General features: G+C 36.9%; 1 protein-coding gene across 1 annotated transcript; it reads left to right on the top strand.

Annotated features, from left to right (window-relative positions):
• Window positions 1-75: 75 nt before the first annotated feature.
• Window positions 76-26,043, top strand: ZGRF1 (zinc finger GRF-type containing 1). Its single transcript, XM_074821485.1, has 30 exons — window positions 76-125; window positions 680-765; window positions 1,351-1,431; window positions 1,552-1,632; window positions 1,755-1,811; window positions 2,267-2,452; window positions 2,810-5,018; window positions 5,338-5,420; window positions 6,101-6,199; window positions 6,640-6,813; window positions 7,496-7,601; window positions 7,688-7,794; window positions 8,001-8,151; window positions 9,105-9,763; window positions 11,314-11,452; window positions 11,993-12,177; window positions 12,672-12,859; window positions 13,445-13,584; window positions 14,726-14,872; window positions 16,921-17,035; window positions 17,880-18,139; window positions 19,334-19,493; window positions 20,169-20,246; window positions 21,094-21,241; window positions 22,201-22,328; window positions 22,657-22,780; window positions 23,226-23,402; window positions 23,523-23,657; window positions 24,304-24,565; window positions 25,920-26,043. The coding sequence occupies exons 3-30, from the start codon at window positions 1,411-1,413 to the stop codon at window positions 26,033-26,035; spliced, it is 6,435 nt and encodes a 2,144-aa protein (XP_074677586.1). The 5' UTR covers window positions 76-125; window positions 680-765; window positions 1,351-1,410; the 3' UTR covers window positions 26,036-26,043.
• Window positions 26,044-27,016: the final 973 nt, after the last annotated feature.

Below are 27,016 nucleotides of genomic sequence, written 5' to 3'. Positions count from 1 at the left end.
TCCGTGCACGTGATCGCCCGCTCGCGTCGGGGCGGTGTGACGTCACGGGGGGTTGCGGCGGGAAGTTTCGAACGCGGGAAGGGAGTGCTGCGGTCGCCATGATCCTGCGTGCCCGCCCGGGACAGGTGGGTAGGGCCGGGGTGTCTGCTCGGCCCCTCAGCCGGAGTCGACAGCCCCTGTGGGAGTTGTGAGGGGGAGTGGTGGCGGGGGCCCCTGAGGGGTGAGTTTCCGTGCCGGGGCACGCCCGCTGGAACTCGGCGAAGCCCCCGGGGGGGCTTGGATCAAACGCCGCTGTGCTGAAGGGAATTTTTGTGGTTGATGGGATAAAAAGGACTTGCTGGGCTGTGTGGAGAAAGGGCATTTAGCGTATTTGTATGAGTGTGTGCTGGCAGCGTTCTTCTTCATCCCTGTTCCCAGGGTGCACCGTACTGAGGTATAGTAAGTGTTCGTATTCATCCAGTGGCTTTTAATAGCTATAGGAGTCATTCTGTGTCCTTTCAGGGTGTCCATTTCCAAGGTTTTGCACCTTACTAAACACCCGGGGACTGCCAAAAAGGTGACAGCCATCAGAAGCAGCGTGAATCTTTCTCCCTTCTTAATTTAAACTGTTCATCGTTAGCCTAAAGCATGAGAGGAGCTGCCCATCTTAACTTGTCTCTTGCGATCGTTTTCATTGCAGTGCTGTTAACGGATTGAATTAAGGTCACAGGTGCAGCGCTCCAGACACGGATGCAAATCGCAGTGTTGATCTAATACTATAAGGCAGTAAGTCACAGCTTCTAGAGATGAGTTGCTTTTATAATGATTTGTTCCTGGTTTCATCATCAAAGGCTATTTTAAAAGTTATTGTGATCTACCTTGAAATATGTAAAGGAGCTTGACTTCATGGGTAACTGGTTTTGAGAGTCAGTTATCATTAACATGAATTAAGCATGCATGACCAAGTCTAGAGTCAATAAATTTGCAGCAAAATAATTCTGTTAATAGCTTCTATGGTATTTTTTTTTCTGTGAGTAAACCTGTTTAGGATAATTTGTTAATTCTGAATAGTGCTATGATCACTGGAGTTTTCAGAGTTGCCAGGTATTAGTTTAAATGAATTAATTCCACTGAAAGTTAGAAAATACATTGGCATCTGTAAAAAAAAAAGCCACTTTTTACCAGTGTTTCTATTAGATTATTTTTAATATATGTAAATATAGCACATCAGCAGCTATACCCCACTGTTTTGACGTTGTCTTGCATCTAGCTCTCTTCTTTTGAGGGAGGAGAAAAAAAAAAAGTGAACTGGCATCTATTTTTTTTGCCAATACATTTCCTTCACAACTCTGGTGGATTCTTGTCTTTCAGGCTGTATGAAGATGTGAATATTTGTGAAATAAACTGTTGGATGACTATTTTGCCAAACCAATGGCTTCTCAGGAATTTACTGTAAGTGATTTTTAACACTGTGTACAATGAAGTAGAAATAAATTAAAATACACTGTAGGTGCAGTATTTATTTAAGCATTTTCTTACTTATTATTTCAACATTTTGTGTGTTTATAACAGGTATTATACACTCACCAAAAAATGAAAAAATCTAAAACGTGGCAAGATGGAATTCTGAGGATTAGAACTGGTGGAAATAAGGTGAACAACTCAAATTTAATACTGTTGGATTTAATATCCTCTGCTACTGATGGATTGTCAGTGGCAATCAGCTGATCTGTGAAATAAAATTAGTTATTTAAAATTCTGTTTTTTCATTGCAGGCTATCTTGTTTGATGATAAAGGACAATGTTTGGAGAGTATTTTTATAAAATCTGAGGTATATTTTGTTTGGAGTTTTTCTTAATTTTTATGCTTGATTTTGGGAAGCATTTCAAACTTGTGTTTGGTAACTAAGGTAGTACTTTTTCTTACTGAGGATATGAAAATCTGCTGCGTTGCAAATAATTGAAAGCAAAACCAGCTTCTATTTATTGATAAGTCTTATTGGTTTTTTTGGAACCAATGTAAAGGTTTTATGGAATTTTATTCCTTTTGGGTAAAAGCAATGTATCACAGTGATATATTAAATAAACATAACTGGAAGCTAAGTGCTAATGCCTTCTAGTATATGTATTTTTTAATCTAAATATTTATATGGCAGCTGTGATAAACTGGGTGTAAATTTCTGAAATCTTTACATACAAGTGTTTAGAAGACTATGTTTATTTAAAAGTCTGTTACTGTTTCTTATATAGCACTATTATATACACACTGCTGCTTTCTCTTTTCTAGGTGAATGCTGGAGATAATTTAGAAAGTGAACGATATTTGATAACAGTTGAAGCAGTAAAAGTGAATGAAAAATCTTTTGAAGATCAGCCAAGGAAAGCAGAAACTCCATCAGTGGATAAAAATGGTGTAAAACCTGGTGCTCTGCCTCCAAGACATCTGTCTGTCGGTTTGAAAAGGAAGTTTACAGTATGTCTTAATTTCAAAAGTTATGTGTAGTGTTAACATGCACTTTAAAACACAAAGGGCACATCTTTTAATGAATGGTAAATATATAGATAATGTCTTCCTGGTTGTTTGGAACTGTAAGCCAGAACGTGTTACCCATAGCTATTTTTTCCAGAATTTACAAATCTGATTTAGCAGGATTGCTATTGCTAAGGCTGCAGTGAAAATCACAAGGGTTTGAGATTAGTTCTATACTCCTGTGGAATTATGTGCTACTTGATCAGAATAAATTTTATGGAGTGTGCCCTATTTTCAATATTTGATTACAAAATGTGATGTTGATTTCTGAATAGAATGAATTTAAAATTTCTCTCCTAGGGTTTCCAAGGGCCACGCCAAGTTGAAAAGAAAATATCAACCATGGAAGATGGAGAAAAAACAACAATATTGCCTTTATCTAAGCAGTGTCAGGGTACTTTTCCATCCAAGTTCTATATTACCTCTCCATTATTTTCTATGGTTTGTAAGAAGGATACAGAAACAAATCTATCTGCAGACTTGCACGAAGATTCATGTACAGATGATGATAGAGAGCACATGTCTCTCTCCTCACTGCTTTCAGCTCCGTTTCTTGACAGATGTGAGGAGACAGAGAAGCAAAACTGTGATCAGTCCACTGTGAAGCCAGAATCTTCTATAAATACTTGGCATGCCAAATCTAGTAATCAGGCAGCTGGTCACGGGGCAGTGTCACACAACATCAGGAGCACAGCACAGATAATAGCTCTTCTGAACTCTAAACCAACACAAGGGTGCAGAGAGCAAACAACATCTGAAGTCACAAAATGTCCTTCCAGGTTTCAGGCATCAGAAAACCCAGACAGTTTGTATAATCAAAAAAGCACAATCCTACCTGCTTTTTCAGGCAATCCTGCCAGAAGACTCGTACAAAATACTCAGCACCTGCCTTTTATGAAGGGAACTGTAAATGATACAAAGGAATGGAATGCTGGAATGCTTCTAAATTCAGCTGAACAACCTTGTGATAAAGAAGACACAGGACATAGACATGACAAAAAGGCAAGTAATTTAAGTCAAGACTTACAAGATCCCTGCAATACAAATAGTTGCTTCCTACCTGAATCCACCATAAGTAGAATGAGTGATAGTCAGTTTGTCCCATCCTCAGGTGACATTTCATGTTCAGCACGTCCAATCACCTTTGAAAACAATCTCTCCAGATACAGGGAGCATTCAATGAGTAATGGTCTTAAGGAGAATTCATCTGTGAAGTTGCAAAGTGAGCCAAGGCAAAACTCAGAAAGAGTGCCTCATGACCTGGAGCTCTCTGTGGATGCAACATTGACTAAAAATGGAATTGTAAAGGAAAAATTAAGTATGCATGGCAAAGACTATGGTACAGATGAACAGGTGATGAAAGTTAACTTTAATCTAATGGAGGCTTTTGATTTTAATGATACAGGCGATGAAGACCTGTGTGAAAGAGATGTGAATAAGCTCACTGAAGGAGACACGCTTTCACAAGTGCTTTTTCCAGACTGCTTAAAGGGGGAAGATGTAGCACAAAATGCTGCATTAAGGCTTCATTCTTGCTGTGAAGTAGTGACACACAGTAAAACCAAAGAAGTCAAATGTTCAGCATTTGACAGAGAGGACAATGGAAATGACTGCACCGGGGTTATACCACCTCAGCTTTGTGACCACAATGTCGGAGATACAGGGAGAATTGCAGAAGACTCTGCAAACCAGACCAGAATTGAAGTGGAACTTTTGGGTGATGGGTGCAGTGTAAAAGAGATTAATGAAAGCCAGTTAAGTATTCCAGCCACAAACAGTAAGAAAGATCTTGATGGCTGTGCAGTGCATACCATTAATGGCACGTCACAGATAAAAAGCAGGCACTCTGATCTTCTACCTGGTGACACAAATGTTAATGAATGTGGCCATAAAACCAATATGTTTGAGAAAACTGAAAGTATGTCATGTATTTCTACCAGCAGAATAATTTCTGCAATGAATGAAAGGACCAAAGAAGGTGTTATACAGCTTGGATGCAGGAAATCCCCAGATGTTGATTTAGAACACTTTTGGGGTACTAAGCGTGATGACGTTAAACCAGGTAGTCCTTTGCTGGCTTTGTCACAAAAATTGGATCCTAGCTATGACTCACTCCAATATATTGCAGAAGACCATCAAAAGGTATTTGGCATTTCACATGAGGAAGATTCTCTCATTTCCAGAAGTTCTATCTATCCTTTAGGAAAAGGCCCTTCGTCTCCAGAGGAAACAGCAATAGGTGAAACTGCATTGGAAAATGTAGAGACCATAAATGCCTTTCATGAAGCCTGCAAAGGTGAAGGAATAGGAATGGATTTCCTGAAATGCACGGCAATGGCTAACAATTCATCAGATCTTCCTGATTTGGCAAACAATATTGCTCTTCTGAGAGCTTTGACTCAACATAGCACAGCATTAGAAAGCTTACAAAAGACGGTGGGAAATAATAGCATATTATATGAACCAGTGACTTCTAAAGAGATATTTGAACCCCTTGTGAAAGATGAAGGTTAGGTCAGCTTCTATTTTAAAGTGAATTCTGTATCACTGTACCTATTTGACTTCTGTACCCTAACCTCTCCCACTGCACAATTTGTATTCAGAAATCATGCTTCTGGAGTTACCTGTTACAAAGGTTCCCTCATGCAGTTTTTAATGTTTAAAGCAACAATATGGGTTCCAAGTCTGTGTCTTTGTTTTAGTTTAGTTAGATCCTAACTGTGCAATTCTGTGCATGGGTAAGGTTTGCAAGCCCAGTAAATATTCAGATGTTTTCATGCAGAAAGAATACTGTTAACTAACTTATTATGCTTTTCCATCTCTTGTAGCGATAAAGCAGTTTACAGAAATATCTTACTCAGAAAGTACACAGGCATCTTCCTGTTCATACTTAGATTCTTCTGGCCTTATGGTAACCAATTTTTGACTATGTATATCTATCTGTACGAGATAAAGTCATTTTCCACCAGGCTTCTTGAACAAAATTCCTGGTTTATGACACCACAGAGGCTGAGCTAGAAATTGCTTAGAGGCATCAACCAAGAAGCTGATAGTAAACAGAAGATGTCCTCTTGCACACCCTATTGCCAATAAATGTTCAGGAGGCCTAATGCATGACAAGAAACTTAACTAAATATTACAATTTGCATTAAGTTGAGTATCACATTAGTATGTCTAGTACTTCTCCTTTCCTACCCCATCTTCTTTTACCCTCTATTTTTATTTCTCTTTCACTACCTTTTTGAATGCATGACTTTCCTGGGAATTTTGGCACTTGGATTGAAATATACTGGCAAATCTGTTTGTGCCTGATGCTTCACATTGATTTTTTTCTTTAATGCTGTTAATGGTCTTTTTCTTTCAATCCATCCAAAGTGAAAGAAAGATACCAGATTAAATTATTCTCTTTTTTGTGTCTCATTTGAAAAGCAAACAGAGTTTCTTATCCTATTGTGGATTGTTCTGGCTTCAAAATAAAAAGGCGGTAATTTAAAATGCTTTTTCTTTATAAATACAAGAGATTTCTTAGCTTAACTTTTCATATTAAATGGTTATTAAATTGTTAGACTAATTAGATGCTTTTATTTGCAGCCCAACTGTGTGGACAATTTATTAAAAAAAACTGAGGCATGTACTCTACCAATAGCAGTAGTCCAGAGGGACTCTAGGACATCTGATTGCCAACCCAAGGTACAATTTCTATGGAACTGAAGTATAATGAATAGTGTTTCTTACGTTTCGATTCAATGGTTTACTATTTGCAATATATTACAAGAAGTCCTAATAAATATTTAACCAGTCTTATAATGGGCTTCTCACCACTTTTTAGTACTTCTTTCTGTGTGAAGTTTTCCACTGAGAGTTTTAAACTCAAATTTTACAATACAAAACCAAAACTAAATGTACTACATCAGAATATGGATTTTCTGTTGACAGAGATTTGTGCAAAAACTTTATGGCTGCTGAGCTGCAGGAGTGCAAGAGAAAGAAAGAGAAAAGCATAGATTTTCTCTTCTGCAGTTTCCAACAGTTTATTTTGGTTGTGTGTATGAAAAGTACCTTTATTGATTGTAGTTAGTTCCAGAACAGTACTTATTTTCAGTTAATGGTAATTCCAATATATCGTGTAGCCTGTTGCGTTTCAAGGGCACCAAGTAAAGGGATCAGCAGCTAGTGAGATAATGTTGAGAGCTCCTCACTTGCAGCTAGGATGGCTGCAGTATCCAGATAATATGGAGTTTGCAGCTGAGAGATTCTTGTCACCCCTGTTTTCAAGCCATTATGACCTTTCTGACTTCAGACAGGTAAAATGTTTTTTTCAAAGTTATTCTTACTAACCTTAGTGCAAGAAAGCATTCTGTAAATGTAGGATAAAAGAGTTCATTTTTAGAATACAATCATATCAAAATCACCAAGAACTGAACATAGTGCTTTGTGTTTAAAACTTTGCAGTTGGACAATTATTTTTACTCACCTTTGTCATAGGACTATGTATTGGCAAGATGTAACATTTTTTCTTCCCTCTGATCTGTTTTCCTTTGAAAAATGTACATGGTCATAATGTGTGATATTAAACAGATATTTTTTTCCAGAGAAAAGTGTTAGAGAGCTTTTTCAGTGATTGTTTCCTGGTGGTAGTAGTATAACATTCACCTCAACTGGATGTGAAATTTGGTATTATGACTGTTAGAGAGTTCCAAAGCAGGAGTTGAAACTTTCTTTATTGGATTCTGATTCTGTTCCTCCTGGATGCAAAGAAACATGACATGCAACGTTAATTAAAATATTTATTTTTTTCTAATGCAGTATATATTTCAGTATTTAAAGTAGTGGAAGAAAATTGATTTTTCATTTTTTACTTTCAGACTGTGCTAGAGATATGAAAAATTATATATAGAAATAAGATTCACACAAAGACAGTATTTATTTAGAGGTTAAACATTTTAATTTCTAACAAGTTTTTACTTATACTTTTTTTTGGTAAAGTCTCCAGGCTCAAGAAGTCATCATGAGGATGATATCAGCTTTATCAGAGAAGAGAATTTTCAAGAGAAGTCGAACATTATTAAAGAGTCGAGAACAGATCAGTCCCGTAAGTGAAACTAAAAGTAGAATGGAAGCAATTGGCCTTAGAACAATTATTCTGAATGACTGCTGTCCTTTGTGTGTCTTTCCTAGCATTGGTATTGAATGTGTATTCTGAATTTCCACCATGGACAATGTCAGACTCACCTTCTTGTTCTGATTTGAGACAAACCCAGAGGACTTCATGGGAACCTGACAAGGTGTGAACTTACTGTCTCTTCTAGATCACTTTGGCTTTATTCCCTGTGTGTTCATGGTAGCAATTTCTTTTTTGAAACTGTTTTATCTCAACTCTGAGAGATGTTTCAATTGTTGACAATGATGGAGAGAGAGAATAGTGACAAAAGAGCTATAATCAAGGGTTTTTTCTAGTCATTCACTTTACATGTTAACTCGTCACCTGTAGGTGATTTCATCAGTAGAACTGACTTCCTCACTTGATCCAGACTCTACAATTTCTCCAGCTTCAGGAAGTGGGGAAACTATTGGAGACATCCAGGAGCCCCTGATACACAGGATCTTGCCAAGTGAACCAGAACTTTCAGAATTTTTTTTCAGTAAGAAATTATAGTTTATAATTGCACTTTATAATATTTTTTTGCTAGAGAATCTTTGAGGATTTTTGAAGCACAGTGAGTTGCACTATAAAAGACAGTTACCCTGGGTGCTGAAATACAGTGAGATATGTCTGGGTAACTACAGAGTTTGATTTGTTTGTCACTCATTTTTCATAGGGGGTTGTGTTACTTTTTTAAGCACAATTTTAAACAATGTTTTCCAAATCAGCTGAATTGTCTTTGAATTCTATGCCTCCCCCCCTACCAATTATATTCTCCTGAAAGAGACTTCGGTAGAGTGATTTAATTTTATAAAGAAAAATCAGCTTCTAGTTTGGGGACAAAAAAAGACTGTAAGCTAAGTTTCTAATTTATATTAATGTTTTAATTTATTTACTTTCGGTTTTCTTCCCTATTCAGCTGTCCTCTGACCCACTTCCATTTGACACCTATCAATGGCTGTCATTTGTTATTGATAGTGAATTTAGTCAAAAGGGTGCTTGTGGTACTAGAAGCCTACTTATCTAAGTGGTTAATATTAATTTACACAGTTCTGTGGGTGATGTTTTTGGAAAAAGGAGCAAATGTTAAGCTGGCTGTTTCCCAGTTGACAGCCGTCACTGACCTACCAAGAATAGCAGATTAATGACCTCCAAAACACAATGATGTTTAAATAATTTTTACCAAACATTTTCTTTTATACAAGTAGAGGCCTACAGAAATGTGTTCTGAATATAGGAATTTAAGTATTAAAGGAATGGCAGTTGAAATCACTCATGTCATGTGGAAATTTAGTGTGGTACTGCACAGACATGATACAAAGAACTTGCCAATTAGAAGACAGGATGTAAAAGGAAAAGCTTTGAACTCTTTCTTATTTTTTTTTTACATCTGAAGTTAATGTGCTGTCTGTAAGTGCTACAAGTTGCTTGTAAGATGTATTTGCCCTACAGCATGGGAGAAATCCAGCTATCCAGAGGAATGCAACCTCTCAAAATTCAAACCCACAATTAAAACACGAACTCCATTTGTCACTCTTCCTGGCACTGAGAAGATTTCTGACACAATTTATCCAACTGACAGCAAGGAGGTCCAGCAATCTTTCGGCTCTTCAGCAGTCCATTTAGGCAACAAGTCAGCAGTATTTCCTATTAGTGCTTCTAGCCCTGAGGACAGAAATTATGAAACCTCTGTGTTTGGAGAGTATATGGAAGATAGAGAAAGGGAATCCGTACAACCAGTGTTCCCTAATGTGACTTCACAATATAGACAAAGCAAGTGGCTAAAATATCAAAACAGTGCTCAGTGTGACTTGATAACTCAAAACAGCGATGATGGGGAGGTGACTGATGACATCTGTGCTGAGAAGGTCCTTGGAATGCTGTGGGGTGACACAGGAGAGAGCAGTGCTGTGAATAAAAGTGCTCCTGGCTTTGCACCTCTGCTGACTGCAGAGAGCATGCTTGGTAATTGCTGTGCAAATACCAGCAACGGAGATTTGATTTCAGAGAGGAAGTTACTTTCTCTGCACTTAAGTCAGACACCTTTGGCTGAAGCAACACAAAAGGTGTTAAGTCATCTGAGCTGCCACACTGTAATAGGAGACGGCCAGGTGTGTAACTGTTCAAGCAAATACAGTTATAAGTGACAGAAACACATTTTTCTGAACAAAGTAACTGCATTTATCTGATTTCCTGCAAGATATTATCAGTATGATTGGATGAAATGTTTCTACATAGGTAGTAACACAAGAGTCTCAGCTACAGAATAGCAGCTGCTAATGTATTTTTTTAAGTGCTGTGACTAATCCTTTGTAAAGGTAATTCCTTGGCACACACAGTGCCATCTTTAGATTTTTAATCTGAATGTTGATGGCAGGAAGATGAAATAAAAGCTGTTGGGCTGTTTTTTCATCTATAATTGGTAAAAACGTGTTTTCAAGGCATGTTTTTCGCAATTGTGAAATCGGCATCATTTTAATGAACACCCATATCTTGCTTCAAAGCATAGTCTCAGTCTCTGATTTTAATTTTTTTTATATTTCTTCAGTTACAATTGTGGAAAAGTAATTTATGGCATTGAATAAGCACCTAAAAAACTAGCACAGCTGTTTGTGGCCAGTAGACTGTCTTAAACAAATGGAGTAAATAGGAAAAAAACCTCAAACCCACCACAAGTCAAGTTTTAAAAGTTGTCAAATTACTACGTTTGAGAGTTAATGAAAATGCATCAGAAGAAAAATGGAAAACTCTAACAAACTTAGTATGCTGTGTCTTCTAGTTCTTTAAAACTGTTTGTACAGTAAAATATTAATGTGGAATAGAGGTGTGGAAATAACTAGTATTTTTCACTTATAGACTGGTATACACAATGTGTGTATTTATACATTATCAATATATATTGGATTTTTAAAAGCTTATGAAAAGAGTTATCATTATGATGCCCACTGCAGTGTAGGTAGATGGAAGAAGCTCCTCAGGACTAGCTGGGGTGGCAGGCACAGGGGTAGCTTGTGGTACGCATGCTTTCCCCAAAGCGCTCTAGTCTCATTCTTCCTTCCCATGCCTTATACTGCTTTTGCTAGAGTTTCATCCAATGGATTTATTTCTGTGCAGAAATTCTGTTAAAAATGGGGTTTGTGTGTTCCTTCCCCATGTCTAGGGCTGAAAACATGATCCTGAATTACATAATTTACTGTAAAGCTTTTAAAAGTATTATCTGTGTTATTACAAATGCAGGCTGTTTGTCAAGGGGCAAATTTTAACTTCCTGGTACATCCTAAATGGCAGTCCAAGCTCTATGCTGTAGTTCCAGCTGTACTTAATTTTACTCCTGTTGGCAGTCCTATCGAATACATGCTCCTGTACTTACAGTTAACAAAAGTCTGCAAACGTTTGTGGTGAAGGAGATTTGTATTTTGCTTTTAGAAGACTGACTCTTCATTCATATTCTTCATGTTGAAACTTCTGGTTGCAGCATGTGAGGTCCTGAAATATTTCTATTTAGTTGTACTTATTAATGAGAGTACAATATATAAAAGCAAAAAAGGAGTAAGAGAAGAAAAATGCATAAGTTTTGGCATATCTGTACAGCAGCCATTTTTCAAAATTTGTCTCATTCAGAGTTTTGCAAGTTTTGATGGTTTATTTTTCTGTTTTTTAGGACATAATGATTTCTGAGTTGTCCTTTCCTAATATGGATAAAGTAAAATATGCTAATCTTCCTAAAAGAAAGATTTCCATACCAACTGTGTTTCAGTCTCATGTTCACTACAAACAGATTTTTAAAGCTGCTCTGACAGGTATGTCTAACGCTATGTAAAATGCCGTCATTTTTAAACAGTGTATTTCTGAAGCTTCGCAAAGCAGGATGAGAGGGAGAGAGATCATCAACATTATCTGTTGGAACAACTATGTGTGTTTGGTTTTGGATATATATATATACTGAAATATATTCAGTTTATACCCAAAATTGCAAAGACAAACCAAAAGAGCAATGCATTTCTGGTTCAACTATGTAACCTTGTGCCTGCTTACCAGTGTTTACATTCCTACCTAAGCTTTTTTATTATTTCAACGGTTATTTAGTGTTTGGACTGTTTGGAGTCACATACTTAAATGTGATTTGAATGAAAGTAAGGCAGTTAGAACAGATTAATTGCATGTGCAATATGTGAATTTTGCAGGTCACATGGTGTCTTTTAGGACTCAGATTAAATATTTTGATTTAGATTTGGGATTGAAAGTTTCAAATGAAAAAGTATTTTGTCTGAATCTTGTGTACTTGTGTAACCATTTTAAGGCTGTGCTAATTACTCTTTTATTCTCCTGTCTATGTCAAGAGCAATTAAACATAATGCTATTTGAGTTGTCACAAAGATTACACAATGCTCTTTCAAAAGTGGATGTATCGTTTTACACTTCATTGAAAGATGGGCAAAGTGAGAGCAAAGAAAGCTGCATTCCACTCTGCAATCACATGCATCCTGCTAAGCTTGTTACAGTTAAGAAAGAAGGTCAAAACAAGGTGCTGTTTATTCTTTGTTTGTTTAGTTTGGGGTGTTTGTTTGGTATATAGTCTGTATTGTGTGAACAATAACAGGGCAATTCTGTGTGATGTACAATTGCAGGTTAAAGTGATGTGTTATAGAGATGGCTCTTAAGATCAGTTTAGTATCCCCTAGCTTCCAGAATTGCTGATGTAATAGTTTTCTCCATACACAAACAGCTTTTTATAGGTAAAGACCTGAATTTGTAATTTTCTAGGTTATGTGGGATTTCTCTAAGGTATGATTACACACACTGGCTTCAGAAGCTGAGAGTTCTGGGAACACACTTGTGTTTTTCAGTCAAACACAGTGAAAACACAGGTGTTTATCTGATTTATTTCTGTAGTAGCAAGTACTGGTCCATTGCTTTACTTTTCTTTTTTTCCTTGGTTGTTTTAATGTGCTAATGGTCTGTCTTTTTTTTTTCCCTCTCCATTTTTTTTCTTTGCCCCACCCATCCCCCTCCTCCTAGGGTCGTTTGTTCTATACCTGTGATGCCCCAAAAGCTGAGCAGTGTTCATTTTTCAAGTGGATAGAAGATGTGAACCCTGCACAGATGAAATTGAGACCTAGTGTAGTGCTTCATGATATAAAAAGTATTGGGACATACCTCAGAAGTCAAAAGATTTCTCTCTATGAGGGATGCCAGCTTTTGGTGAGGTATTCTGAAACACTATGCAGTTTTCACAAGTGCTATGTGAATTGCAGGATTTATAAATATTCTAGCAGCTCTGGATTTCAGTAGTGTTTAACAGACACTTTCACTAACTGTTTAAAGAGACTACAGTTCTGTGTAGAAATGTAAAAGCCAAATTAGTGAAGGAAGAATATTCACAGCAATGTCATTTCAGGTCGGCACTCTTTTCAGAAAGAATCAAAATTGCTTACAGCAATTTGATCAGTTGCTTAATGAAATCCTTTGATTGTTGCATTTGGATTACTGTTTGTTTAATCTTTCATAAGAGAATTTGATTTATTCTGTTAGTGATTCTAGTTTTAATGTTAGAAGTTGTATCGAAGGCTAGTCTGTGCTGCCTAACTGTAGGGGAAACGATTATGGCTAAATATGAGAGAAGTATTTTGTGTCAAGATAAATGTATTTAAAACTTGGTAATGTAAGATGAACAACCACCATGATCTGTGCTGTGTAATTTGGTCCAACCTGTGGAGCTTTCTTATTTTTGGCGGTGAATCCAAAATGTGCCAATTGTTTACATACTTTTTCTTAAAATGACAATTTAACAGGAAAGCTTTTGAAATTCAGACAAAGCGGTGTAGTAAGTTCAAGAACTTGATGAATACACCTGCCAGATTTGATGGTGATTCCAAAACCAAATTATACCTCAAATTAAGCAGAAAGGAGCATTATTCACTCTATAGCAAAGGTAAGAAAATCTCAAGCATCAGAAGAATTGTCCATGTCATGTGCCTTTTTAAAGCTTTAATTTCTAATCTGAAGAAAAAAACTGAATCCTATTTTTAAACTCCTGACAATCCTGATAATTCTCACTCTAGAAGGGCAACCAAGTATCTCATTAATTTGTCTTTTCTTGTAAATGTTCAGCTGCCTTAGAAAATATAAATTCTATGTCCTTGGGTTTGGAGTGTATTAAATCTGTGAATTGTGTAGTTTCAGGACAGCCCAGTATTCAAATAGATATTTAAGAAAAATTTGATGTAAAAATTGCTGTTTCAGTAGTTGTTGCATATCTCTTCCAAATTAGCGAAATGTCACAAAGTTGGAGGCCATTCCGTGATTCGACTCAGGTAGTCTCAATAGTTCATTTAATTTCAATAATTTTTGAATTGATACCCATATCTTCATAATTTGTTCACTTTGCTGTTGAAAATCATACAAAGAAAATTAGGCGGAAACAAATGTGTTTGTGCACACTTTATGTACAGACTGAAATGTTCTAACAAATCAGGGGTTTGTAACTTCAAATCTTGAAGCTCTACATGGGCAAAACTTTTATTTGTGTATGATAATTTTCCATCACTTTTGTTATAGGCAAATATATATGCACCATTATTGCTCCTAACTTTGAAATCTCCCTTGCTGTGCTCTGCAAGACCTGGTATAGGAGTAGTGTAGTAAGTTTCAGTCGCTTCAGGTGTGACAGACTTTGAAAGGGAAGGGAAAATATATGTTTATTTCAGTACCTGTTATTCTTTGGCAAAAGTGTGGTTACCTGGATTTGTAGTATACTTCAGTGATTTGTTCCAAATACTCTTAAAATCAAGAAGACTTCAGCTTGGTCAGAAGTCAAATGCTGCTAAGTGCACCAGGAGAGAATTTTACAGTTACTATCAATTTCAGACAGTAAGTACTAGAAGAATTGCAGAGTATTTATTTGTTCTTCTAGAAGTGAACTAATTATTTAGGACTTTATCATACCCTCTACTTACACGTTAGCGGTGGTTTAATTTGCAGCATAGTAAATGCTGAGCTATTTTGTCCAACTTTATTTTCTTTAAAAGACAGCAGTAGAAGAAGCTTATGAGAACTCTGTATTTTTTTGACAGATGATATTTGGGTTGTTTCGAAGACTCTGATCTTTGATCCCCTTGATACTTTCATTGCAAGTAGTGCTTTCTTTGGACCATCCTCCAACAATGAAGTAGAATTACTACCACTGAAAGGCTACTGTCCCTCAAACTGGCAATCAAATAGTGAGTTCTACACCAAATAATTAAAAATTGTGGGAAACAACTATTGGGGGAAGAACCTGGACAGCAATGAAGGATGAGATCAGAATTTCTCAAATCTAATACACAATTTTATACACAGTATTTTTTTTCACTTGTATCTTTGAATATGTAATTTGAACACAGTACTTAATGCGATTAAACCTGCAAAGTAGCTGGTAAGAAATTCTAAATAGGTGATGAAGAAATGAGGATAAAATAAATAATGTAATACAGAATGCACATTGACTGTCAGAGTGTAGGTAACGGGAATATGTTGTTACTATCCTTGAAAAACAAACAAATGGAAACCCCAAACAACTTGCTATGGAAAATTTATATAAAAAGCCATATGTTAAATCTGTGATTTGGCTGTCCTGATGTTCTTTTCTGTGTCTTTGTTGCTACTGTCTAGAATGACTAAAATATTAGTGTTTTGGAATTCAAGAAGAACGCATCTGTCTAGTTTTAGTTATTTTCATCATTGTATTTTTAAAAGAAAATATTACTGAACCTAGCACTGATAGTTTTTAATGATGTGCTGACCTTTTCATCTTTTAGCAAGCTGTTCTGAACTAAGTTGCAGCCATCCTTCTTTTTGGTTTTAACATTTTTGTTTGAGGTATTGTAATATTTTTGTTATTGGTGTTTTGGAAACAGTAAGGTTAGTGGGCCCTAAGTGCACAGAGGAACAGCATAGGTGTGCTATAAATGTCACAGAAAAGTGATGAATGAGCTGCCAACCGTTGCAAAAGTTGCTTATTTTTTGCTGTTGAATTGAGCTAAAGTTTTGGGTCATTTTGGGTTTTTTGTAAAAGAAAGATGTAATATAAAATAATGCATTATGTAGTCATTCTGAAGCTAGTAGTAATATACCTCTGCTTACTTTCTTTTAATGCAATAGGAAAATTGTGTCCTTGATCACGAAAGGCTTTATTCATAGCACTTAACCTCAAGCAGTTCAACTGAGTGTTTTAAGTTAACAAACTAGTCTTTTCAGGCTTTCTGTGTAATCATTAGGGACAGAGTTCCTGCAAAGCTCAATTCAGTGACCCTAGGTTAAACTCCTGTTCGGAATTAGATTCCGAAGACTAAAAAATCTAGAAAAAAAAATACAACATCACACAAGTTCTTTCTGGGCATACGTGCTATCAAAACCGTGGGCTTGAAACACCGTTGGAGGTTTCGTTTTGTTTGTTCCCTGAGTGTGAGTTGCAGGACAGGATCTCTCGAGCAGTCAGGGTCTGGAAGAGTTAATATGTAGCTTTTCAGTCTTAATGCTGTTGAATCATGGCATTTTATTTTTTCTTAGGAAATCTTTGGTTCTAACTCTCTTTGTGATCATAAATACAGATTATTTCATAATTCTATAACCGTTACAAAACTAAAATCTGAAGTTGTGTGAAAATACAGCTTTAATGTTTCACTGTTGGCAGTGATAAACAGCAGCAAAATAGAGGCATGTGGGTTACTAAACATATTAGAAACCTGTTATTTAGGCAATCCCTGAGCCCCAGAACCTTAGGAAACTGGCAGTGAATTTGGAAAAATATAATTGAATGTTTGTTCTGTTCTTATACTCTCCCCTAGGCATCCACTTTTATAGACTTTGGAAATAGGCTAGATGGAACTAGAGTCTGACCCACTGGAGGAGTTATGTTCCTCTCTTGTCTTTTTTAAGAAAACCTCTGCTTAGCTATTGTGATACAGATGGTTTACTTACAAAATTCGCCTCCTAAATTCCAAAGCTTTCTAAATATCTCGAGTATTTCTAAAATAAGTATGGATTTTCATCTAAGCAAAGATTCCTGATGTTGGAATCACAAATACTTCAAAATAAAGCACCTTGAAAAGAAGGGCTAATAGGTGTCTCCTCATCTTATAATAGTCAGTCAGACATGGTAATTGGGTTAACTTGGTTTCTGTTAAAGGCTAGTTACTCTTCTGGCATTTTTTAATTCATTTATCTAGCTGATTTGAAATTTTGGCTAATTTCATTTTTTCCTAATTTTATTTTTCTGTGGCCTTTTCAGTGTTTGTTCATGCCTTGCTGGTTTGTAATGCTAGTGGTGAGCTTACATCCTTAAGAAATATGGAGGAGCACTTCAATCCATCTACGTTACCACTAATACCATATCTACTAAAAATGTAAGTTACTGTTTCAGCGGTACCGTGAGCATACAGTATGTCAATAGGTACAGAAATAATATCCCAACAAAAGTACCACTAAGTTTGCCCTATTAAAAAGTGGATGAGGAAAACTAAAATCAGAACAACAGTGCAAGGAATGAACTGTTGACAATGCAATTTTCATTTATGTGGAAATGAAAATACATTGGTTGCTTAACTCTAACTTGATTGTAAGGTGGGTTTTTTTTTTTCTTAAAACTTACCTGCAGCCCATGTTTTACAACCTAGAGATTAATATCGAGCATTATTATGACCATTAAACTGATAGTACAGTCACTGACTGATCTGTATTAAGTTAATGTCTGTGTTTCACAGGGGTTCAGTGGAACTGTTTTTCCTTCCCAATTTTTAGAATCACTTGACAAAACATAAAAATCAACTATTTTCTTGGAGAATCAGAGCAATATAGGGATATTTCCAAGACTGCTTATGATTCACTGTATGAAACAAGTAATGAAACAAATCCCTGCTACCTCTGACTACGTTCTTCTACCACTCTTAAGTTTGTCAGTCTCGCAGCCTTGGAGTAAGTCAGATTGAAAGCGTTAACATACAGCAAGAATGGTAAAACCCGAAAACCTGTTTCATATGATCCAGCTTTCACCTGGGGAAGGAAGTAGTAAGGGGCAGGAACATACAGCTCAGGTGTATGGCAGGGTGCAGCAACTTTTAATTATGTCAGCTGTTAATCATAAGGCCTCAGCATTTCAATGTCAAGTGAGTAAGAATATCAGAACCATGAGGTACAAATGATACATATGCAGTATTCTATCACAACTGTTGACCATTGTATATTTCTTAGGAATTTTGATTCTGAAAATGCTACGAATAGAGTCAACAAGAGAAAATTTATTCCACCTGCCATCAGCCTGAAACACACAATGATGTATGGACCTGTCAGCACTGAAGTGGCAATGGGACTAGCTAAAAAGATGATCCAAACATTCTCATTGAACCCAGATCAAGCTACATCACTGATTCAGATCGCTCAGATGATGACTTCCTGTGAAAATACCAAATCAGTGAAAGAACATCAGATCTTCCCTATCACAATCATACGTGGTATATAGCAAATATTTGTGAAATTTGCTGCTATTGTATCTTTGCAAAAATGGTAATTAATACGTAATGCCAGTGTTAGTGAAATATCCCAAAGTTCTCTCAGTGATGAAACAGTAGGCTTGTTTCCTTTAATCATATATTTACAATTCCAGTCAGAAAGGGAGATTCTTATGTCTAGGTAAATGTTGACTTATTTTAAATATAGTGCAAAAGATGAGCTTGAATAAACTGCCTCTATGTATGGAATATAGTTTTAAACTCTATTGTAATGCTGCTGTCCTCACCTACTTCATGTGTTTCCTGAAAATTCTTTCCTTGGATGAGGCCCCTCTGATAATGACCTTGACATTGTAACATCCATTCTATCAGCACAGAGCTTTTGATCCTTGACTTTGCATTCTCCCTTTGGCAGGATTTTACATAAGTATAGATTTCTTTCCTAGCAAGATGTATACACAAAATCAGAGTTATCTAGTGTCTTCAGCTTATTTCTGTTTGTATTAAAAACTTTGTCATGTATCAGCTTTGCTAAATTATCATATAAAATTTTTTCTATTACACATTATTCCTTGCTGCTTTATACTTCCCTCTATCTTTGTTTTATCCCTTTTCAACATGTACAAAAAGGCTAGTAACATCTTGGCTCAAAGATTTCTCTTTTTTTTTTAAATCAGGATTGAAAAGCAGTTACCATAAACCTGTTAAAGTAAATACGCTGACAATAATGATGCTCTTAGTACAGATACCACAGACTTAAATTGCCTGAGTTTTTGTTAAGATTAGTTAGTCTAGTTAAAATTATTAGTCATTCCAAAATAATCATCTCTCAAATTCCTTATTCTGTATATGAGGACACGGTATGAGGGATGTGCATGCAGGTACTTGCATTTCTATTATTTTAATGTACTGATGACTCTCCTTAGCAAGTAATGCATGTATTCAACCAGAAAATTTAGGAAAAATACCTTAGCTTCCTTTCTGTAGTTTTTGTAAACTTACTGCAGGCAGTAAATGCAAAGTGTAAGGCAACAGGTGGCCCCTGGATACCTGGAGCTGCTGAAGCAAACGTGAGGTTTTTACAGGAATCAAAGCACAATATTTCACAAGATAAACTTAAGTTATAACAGTTGATTAGAACTGTACCCTCTAGAAAGTTTTCACTTGTAACTTTGGTGTTTTCTCCCAAAATACCAGGTGTTTTTGGAGCAGGAAAGAGCTATCTGCTGTCTGTTGTGATCTTGTTCCTAGTACAGCTCTTTGAGAGCAGTGAAGCTACGGAGGGCCCAAGGCCAGCTCTGTGGAAACTTCTGATTGCTTCTTCCACTAACGTTGCTGTTGACAGGATACTGCTGGGGTAGGTTACTGAGATTAGTACAGACTAGTGTTCCAAAAACAATAATGCACGTATATGGTAAAGATAATTTTGCTGATATTTCCAGTGTAACACTTAAAAAAGATTGTATTCTTTCTTTAGAAAGTTTTAGAGCACAGAGGCTTTAATTTGATACCCTTGCTCCTTTGCACAGTATGCATGTGCTAAAGGACTGTAAGGCTAGCTGCGCAGATTTACATGAGACTAATATTGGGCTCTGCTTTCATCAAATTTACTATTAAAATTCATCAGGACAGAAAGTAGTATTGGTCAGGAATCTCTAGGAAGTAGCAGCAGGGGTAAGGGAAGGAAGGATGGAGAGAGGGAGAGGCAGAGAGAGTCAGACTTGGGAAGCTTCAGCATGAAGCTAACAAAACTCATGGTTTGGAAGGATAAAGGAAGGAAGAGAAAGCACAAATGGAAGACTGTTTATGAGAAGAGAATCATAAAGGCATTAAGTGTTTTTGAGACAAATCATGATGAGGTAGTTTACTTCCATTTATTAAATTGTGGCCTGAGTTACTTCATCTGATAATCACAGAAGTTTGTGTTCTTCGGTGTTCTGATATGTCCATTAGCCTTTTTAGAACCACTTTGAAATGTTTCAGAATTTCTTTTTACATTTTTGTAACATGTGTCATCTCTTTTTCTTTGAAGTCTACTTGATCTTGGATTTGAGGATTTTATCAGAGTGGGAAGTATTAGGAAAATCACCAAAGCAATTCTTCCCTACAGGTAAGAATCTTAATCTCTGAGGGATCTGAAGCGATTCTAAGATTCATGTTAGTATGCATGCGGTAAAATTACTATTTTGAAGTAATTCAACATGTGATTGTAATACACCTATCTCAGGGTTCCCCCCCTGCACAGCAGAGAAATTTTACCTTGATTTGGGAATGTCACTTGTTGCTGAATAGAGCTAATGCTTTTAAATGGGAAGTAGTAGAGGGCAACAAAATAATGCTGGTAACGGATTTGGGAGTTTACACAAGGAGAAAAGTAAACCAGACAGACTTGAAATAGATTTGTACTGCTGTAGTGGTAAGAACTAGGGGGAAGTAATTATAAATTTAATATTCAGAGAATTAATGGTAACAACTCATGAATTCTGTACTACTTACCCAAGTTATCTTTGCTATAGTGTTCTGGGGTTTGTCCTTTAACTACTTAAAACTAAGAAATCTGCATAGTACTTCCAACACAATTTGAGAGAACAAAATAAAGTTCAAGATGAATAAAGATTAAATTTCTTTGGTGTCAGTAGCATACCAAGGATATAAAATGGTATGAGAATGAAAAACATCTCCTCGGTTCTACTCCACTCTGAAATCAGCTGTGTACTTGGAGAAGTCATTTACTACATGTGTGTCTCTGGTTGGGTCTGAGCTGGTGGGATAAAGGTCTGTTTTAAAAGAGGTATTAGAGTAGTCTATCTCAGCTGGATTCAGGATTCGTGGGTACATTGTTGTAAAGTACTGTTATGTATACAGCATGATTGTTTTTCTATATTGGGTGTTCACCGAACACTGAAAGCACTGTTGTTTTCTGTCATTGTAATGCATGTTATAAAATCTCTTTGAAGCTTACATGCTGGCTCAGGAAATGAGAATGAGCAGTTAAAAGAGCTGCTTGCTCTAATGAAAGAAGATTTAACTCCAGTTGAAAAAATGTACGTAAGGAAGAGTATTGAGCAACATAAACTGGGGACCAATAAAACTATGCTGCAACAGGTACAGTCAAAGTGATGGGATGGGAAAGTAGGGATTCGCTGTGTCTTATCCACAAGGCCCAGCAAACGGAAACTGGGAATCCCCTCTCACACCTGCCAGGATCCTAGTTTTGAAAAATAAAATGAATGTTGTTAGGACTAGGACAGGTTTGATTCCACAGGTATAGCTTAGTGTCTGACCTGTGTATGACTTCTCTGAGTTGAACCTGCAGTTCCTGTTTAGTGATTATTATGAGACAGAAACCCTTTCTGAACTTTATTGCGATCTGATTTAATATTACCAATCTTAGTTTACGAAGTGGGGAGAGAAAAATTTGTGAGCACAGCTAGTCTGCACTGTCACCTTGAAACTAAAATTTATATAGTCATAAAGGTAAAAGATAGGGCTGAGCTAAATCTATTCTAAGTAACATTTCATCTAATTATTACCTTTTAAGATTACTACTTCCTGTAGAGAAATCATCTCAATTTCTGCTCTTTCCAGTTACTTGCTTTTTCTCCTCAGTCTTAGGCTCGAAAAATCCAGCTTGTGGTAGAGCAATTGTAACCAAGTAGATCTGAGCACTTTGTTTCTTGTGCTTATTCCTAGTGGTCATTGCTGCCACTTTTGCTGCTGGGGCTCAGAAGGTTTTGGAGGATTGTGTAACCTGAATTCTCTCTGTACCAGACCAGATCTGGTCTTAAAATAGATGAATCTGTGAACGATTCTAACGTATAAGCACCCCAAGCGTAAGAAATGGTAACCTTGGATCCATCTCTGTGCATACACAGTGCCTTTTACTGGAAGTTAGAATATAATTTTTTGAGACCCAGTGAGTATGACACAGCATGCAGTAGAACTGCTAAAAATTAATTTAGGTGTATTCTACCACCAAAGCTACAGTTATGTACTGCACAGAGATTAACTATTAAAAGATCTTAACTTTTTGTCTACCCATTTTCCCCTCACTAATAACAAAGGTAAAAGTGGTTGGAGTGACCTGTGCTGCCTGCCCATTCCCTTGTCTAAATACTCTTAAGTTTCCTGTCGTGATGCTGGATGAGTGCAGTCAGATGACTGAACCTGCTTCTCTCCTTCCTATTGCAAGGTACAGCCTTTCTTCTGTGTCTCAGCAGAGAAATAACTTTCGGTTAGCAGTGACACAACCTCAGATAACTGCCAAATTTGCACGTCTTTTTAAGAACATGAACTCCAAGGTCTCACCTTAGAAAGCAAGAAGAGTAATTTTAAATCAAGGCCTGCTCTTACGTGCCTTCTTTGAGTTACTGTGTTATTTTAACTGTGGAAAGAGGGTGATGGAGAAGGGAGCCTGATGGAAAGCAATCTGTGATATATGAACACAGCACTCACTTTTGTTAGGAGTAGTTTGACGTCCTTTTTAGAATTTTTTCTTACTTTTTAATGTTCTTATTTAGGTTTCAGTGTGAAAAGCTAGTCCTTGTTGGAGACCCTAAGCAATTACCGCCAACTATTCAAGGATCTGAGAGTGTTCATGAAACGGGATTGGAGCAGACTCTCTTTGACCGGCTTTGCTTAATGGTATGTACTGCTAACCACATCTTCAGAAAAGATGGAGGGTGAAATTTTAGGTCCACTGAAGTCACTAGAAGACTTTTGGTTTAGATGTCAGAGGATCGGTGTTTCAGCCTGGTTTTTAATCACATTCCATTCTAGTGCATTTATCTGTACGTGCTATTTTCAGAGTGTACGGAAATTTGTAAGCATAAGAAATGTAAAACAAGAATGGATATGAAAAACAATGACAGATTCTGCCTTCGATCTTTTTTGCAACTTCGATTGCAGTTTTCAATCCAGGTAGAAGAATCAGGGGCTACAGTATTTGTTCAAACTTTTGTTGAAGTGAATGTATGAAGGTTAAAACAGCTTACCGCAGGAATTATTTTCACTTATTTGACCTAGCTAGCATTGCAAAATATTTATTAATTATTTTCCTAGTCACGCTTTCTATGTCGTAATTCTTTAGGGACATAAAACAATACTTCTTCGGACACAGTACCGATGTCACCCTGCTATTAGTGCCATAGCCAACGAGCTGTTCTACGAAGGAAATCTCATAGATGGTGTTTCCAAGAAAGATAGAAGTCCTTTATTGGATTGGCTTCCAACACTATGTTTTTATAGTGTTAATGGGGTAGAGCAAGTAAGTTTTGAAACATTTCTTATATAAAAAGTCAATATTGTAGTTCTTCCTCTATTCCATTTCTTTCTGCATTCTGCTGTTTGCGAGTGCTTGACTGGAAGTCTTCTTCCCTATTTCCAGATTGAAAGAGACAACAGCTTTTATAACATGGCAGAAGTTCATTTTACAGTCAAGCTCATCCAGTGTCTGGTTGCAAGTGGAATAGAAGCATCTGCAATTGGTGTGATTACTCTTTATAAATCACAGATGTGTAAGGTTTGTATAATGTATCATCAATAAAACAGTTTCCTTAAATGTATTTGTTCAGAATAAACATAGGCTCTATTTCAACTAGGAAGAGTCAACTATAAGTGAGAAACAAATGCTGGCTAAGTAAACTAGAGTTCACCATAATTCTCTTTCTTATTAAAAAAAAAATGTGCTTTTTCCTCAGAAACTACTGAAAATATTTTAATTCAAACATATGATTTTAAAAAAATAAATCTTTCCATTTCTTTTCCTTCCACATGCACACTCATGAAATTGGCAAATTAAACAGTACGTAACTTTGATAAATTAATTAGGTGCTTGTTACAAACTGGTATGTGTGACAAGAACAGGTCCCAGAGGCACCTGCTTAGCACGGTTGGAGTTGTACCTCAGCCAGTCACGCAAGGCCTGACATGGGCTGCTGTGATTACTAAGCGAAAGCACTGGCTGCTGCACTGAACGCACCAGTGTTTTGTCAAACACAGGTTCATTGCGTAGTATGTTCCTGTGATGAGCTGAGGATTTACTGTCATTGCACTCTCTAGCTTCTTAGTTCGCATGTTGTGTAGACTCAGACTTGTTGAGTGTGTTTGCTCAAGACAAGTGATGGACTGTGAAGTAGCGTAACTCATCCGTACTCATTTGTCTGCAGATTCAGAATTTGCTTAGTGGCATACACTCGGAGGCTTTTGAAGTTAAAGCTGTCCAGGTGTCCACTGTAGATGCATTCCAAGGAGCTGAGAAGGAGATCATTGTTTTGTCGTGTGTAAGAACAAGACAAATTGGGTTCATAGACTCGGAAAAGAGAATGAACGTTGCGCTAACGAGAGCAAAGAGGCATTTGTTAATTGTTGGAAATCTGGCCTGTTTAAGTAGGAACAGACTGTGGGGAAGAGTAATCCATCACTGCAAAGGTAATGTTTTGTTTTCCTGTATTTTTGAAATCATGCAGCTCATCTTTAATTAAACTGTGTATAATACACTTTAATAATGTATATCTACAACATAATATATATGGTGTGCATACTATATAAAACAGTGTATTTATTACATATAAAATACAGTGTATCACAGGAAAATGCAAGTATTTGCAAGCGTGCAAGTTGCATGTTTGCAGTTTTATCTGCAAACTATTTTTATACTTGAAGGGTATTTGTTATCCAGTAATGGGACTTCTTTTTCTTCTTGTGATGACATCAGATAGCTACACAGAGAGCACACTAGTGAGGGGAGTTGAAACCCTTTGCTGCATTTCTAGTCCTTTCCCAGTTTGCTTTTATGTAGTAGACCCAGGCAGAAACAAGTTACAAACGAATTGTTCTATACAGCAGTATTTCTGAATGGATAGTAGCTAAATAATGGAAAGAAAAACGCATAGTGTCTTTCTGCTGCTAGGGCCTCGTTGGTTTTGGAAGATAAATTTTTTGCTGCTAGAAAAAAACCCAGTGCTATTGGAGATCAGCTAATTCTACCAAGTAATTCCCGATTGCTTTGTTTACAGGTCACTGTCATGTGTTTGTTTAGTGGACCACAGAGGGAAATAGTTTTTTACAGTTTTCACATACTTGCTGTGACGTTTATTGCCATTGAGTATCCTGCTTAAAAAAAAACCCAACTACTTATGGTGCCTGTCTCCACCCCTTGCAACTTTGCTAGAAGGTGTTTAAAATGCCTGAACAGCCTTAGTTTTGTGTATCTCTTTCCTCTCTGTGGTATGTACGCTTTGGAAAGAGAGGTCAGAGTTTCTCCCTTCCTCGGCACTTGATCTAGTCCCCTTTGAAACGGGACAGTTCGTATCTCAAAAGCATTAGTTGCATTTCACCGTAAATTCTTCTGTGGTGATTTTTCTTTGAAGTAGAGAAGTGAGAGATTAAATGGGGTCCAAATCTCTAAAGTACATTCAATAAACTCTGGCTGAATCTGACTCCCCAGTATCCCTGAGGCTCCATTCTGGAGCAGCACATCCCCTTTTGGCGGGCGAAGGGCCTCACCTTTAGCAGATACTACAAAGGGAGTGCTCAGTCTCTAAAGCAACAGGTCACTGCAAGAATAGGTACCAAAAGAGTAATTATTTTATTTACCTACTTAGTTGACATCAAGGGAAGCATCTCGTTAGTGGTTGAACTCTGAAGAACAACAATTTTTAAAGTAGAAATCTTATAGCCATTTGATAGGCTTGGGAAAATAGATGTTCACATCAACATAGACTAATTACACGATGGATGCTGTAAAGCGAAATGCAATTATCCTGTTTATTGCTGCTTTTAGGATGGGAAAATGGATTACGACATGTAAGCCACTGTGAGCAGCAACTAAATGACATTCTTAAGTGTTATTTGGAGAAACGGAAGGAAAAGGAACAGAAGAAGAAAAAGGAAAAGTAAAATGTGTGCCTATTTTATGAAGAAAATATGAACTATGTCTATAAAAACTATCAGAATGACTGCAAATCTAATATTTTATTTAATGTGGGAAGTTTTTGCTTGTATCTTAGTGCAATACTACATTTTTGACCCCGTGTTTGTATGACTAAAAATAAATGAAGTGACTTTATCCGCTTGATAACTGAAATACTTTTATGCTTATAAAGTTCCTAATTTAGTGTTTCATTATTCTTCTGATTAGATATGTACCTAACGTCATCTCTTAGAACAATTCTGTCATGTCGCATATTTATAAATCGGTCACATCTAGGAAGGAACATGGCTAAAACAACTACAAGGATAAATAAAACATAATTTCTTCAAAGAAATATTAAGTACCCTAGGTCTATTAAATTTTTGGATGTCAGCAAAAAAAAGAATTATTGACCTGTAGCTGGGTTTTTTACAGGTTTTAGGATAAGATCACTCACCTGTGTTTCAAAGCTAGAAAAAGCTGAATGATTTCTGTTGGGAAACAGAGTGCTGTTGTGTCAGAAACTCTGACAAGAAAACAAGTTCATTATCTTTACCATGGCAACGGTTTGTCTGTAGGCTGTCTCACAGGTGTATAGGGGAGGCTCAGCAATTAAAATATGGGGAGAAGAGGGCTAAGGTGGACATCGTAGAATTTCTAGATGCTACCACGCTCTTAAATATCTGGAGAAGACTGAGGCCCTCGGGAGAGCCTGCCAGAGAGCAGGCATCCCAACAGCATGAAGTTACTAAAGTAAGCTTCTTTTTATGCAGCTTTGAAATAAATCGCCCAGCGAGGAGCTTGTTTCATTCAGTGATGCAGTTGTCCCTGGGAAGGATGTCGACACCTCCTCTGGTCTCGCTGTGAAGCGGGCTGGGAGCAGTCCTGCTGAGGGACAAGTTACATATCCTCTGGTGGAGTTTCTTTATTGTTTCTTCTAACTGTTTTGATGGTTCTTGGCTGAGGGA

This window comes from Strix aluco, chromosome 4, assembly GCF_031877795.1.
Source record: "Strix aluco isolate bStrAlu1 chromosome 4, bStrAlu1.hap1, whole genome shotgun sequence".
Lineage (NCBI taxonomy): Eukaryota > Metazoa > Chordata > Aves > Strigiformes > Strigidae > Strix > Strix aluco.
Note: the sequence above shows the minus strand (reverse complement) of the source record. Positions and strands in the feature narration are given on the sequence as shown.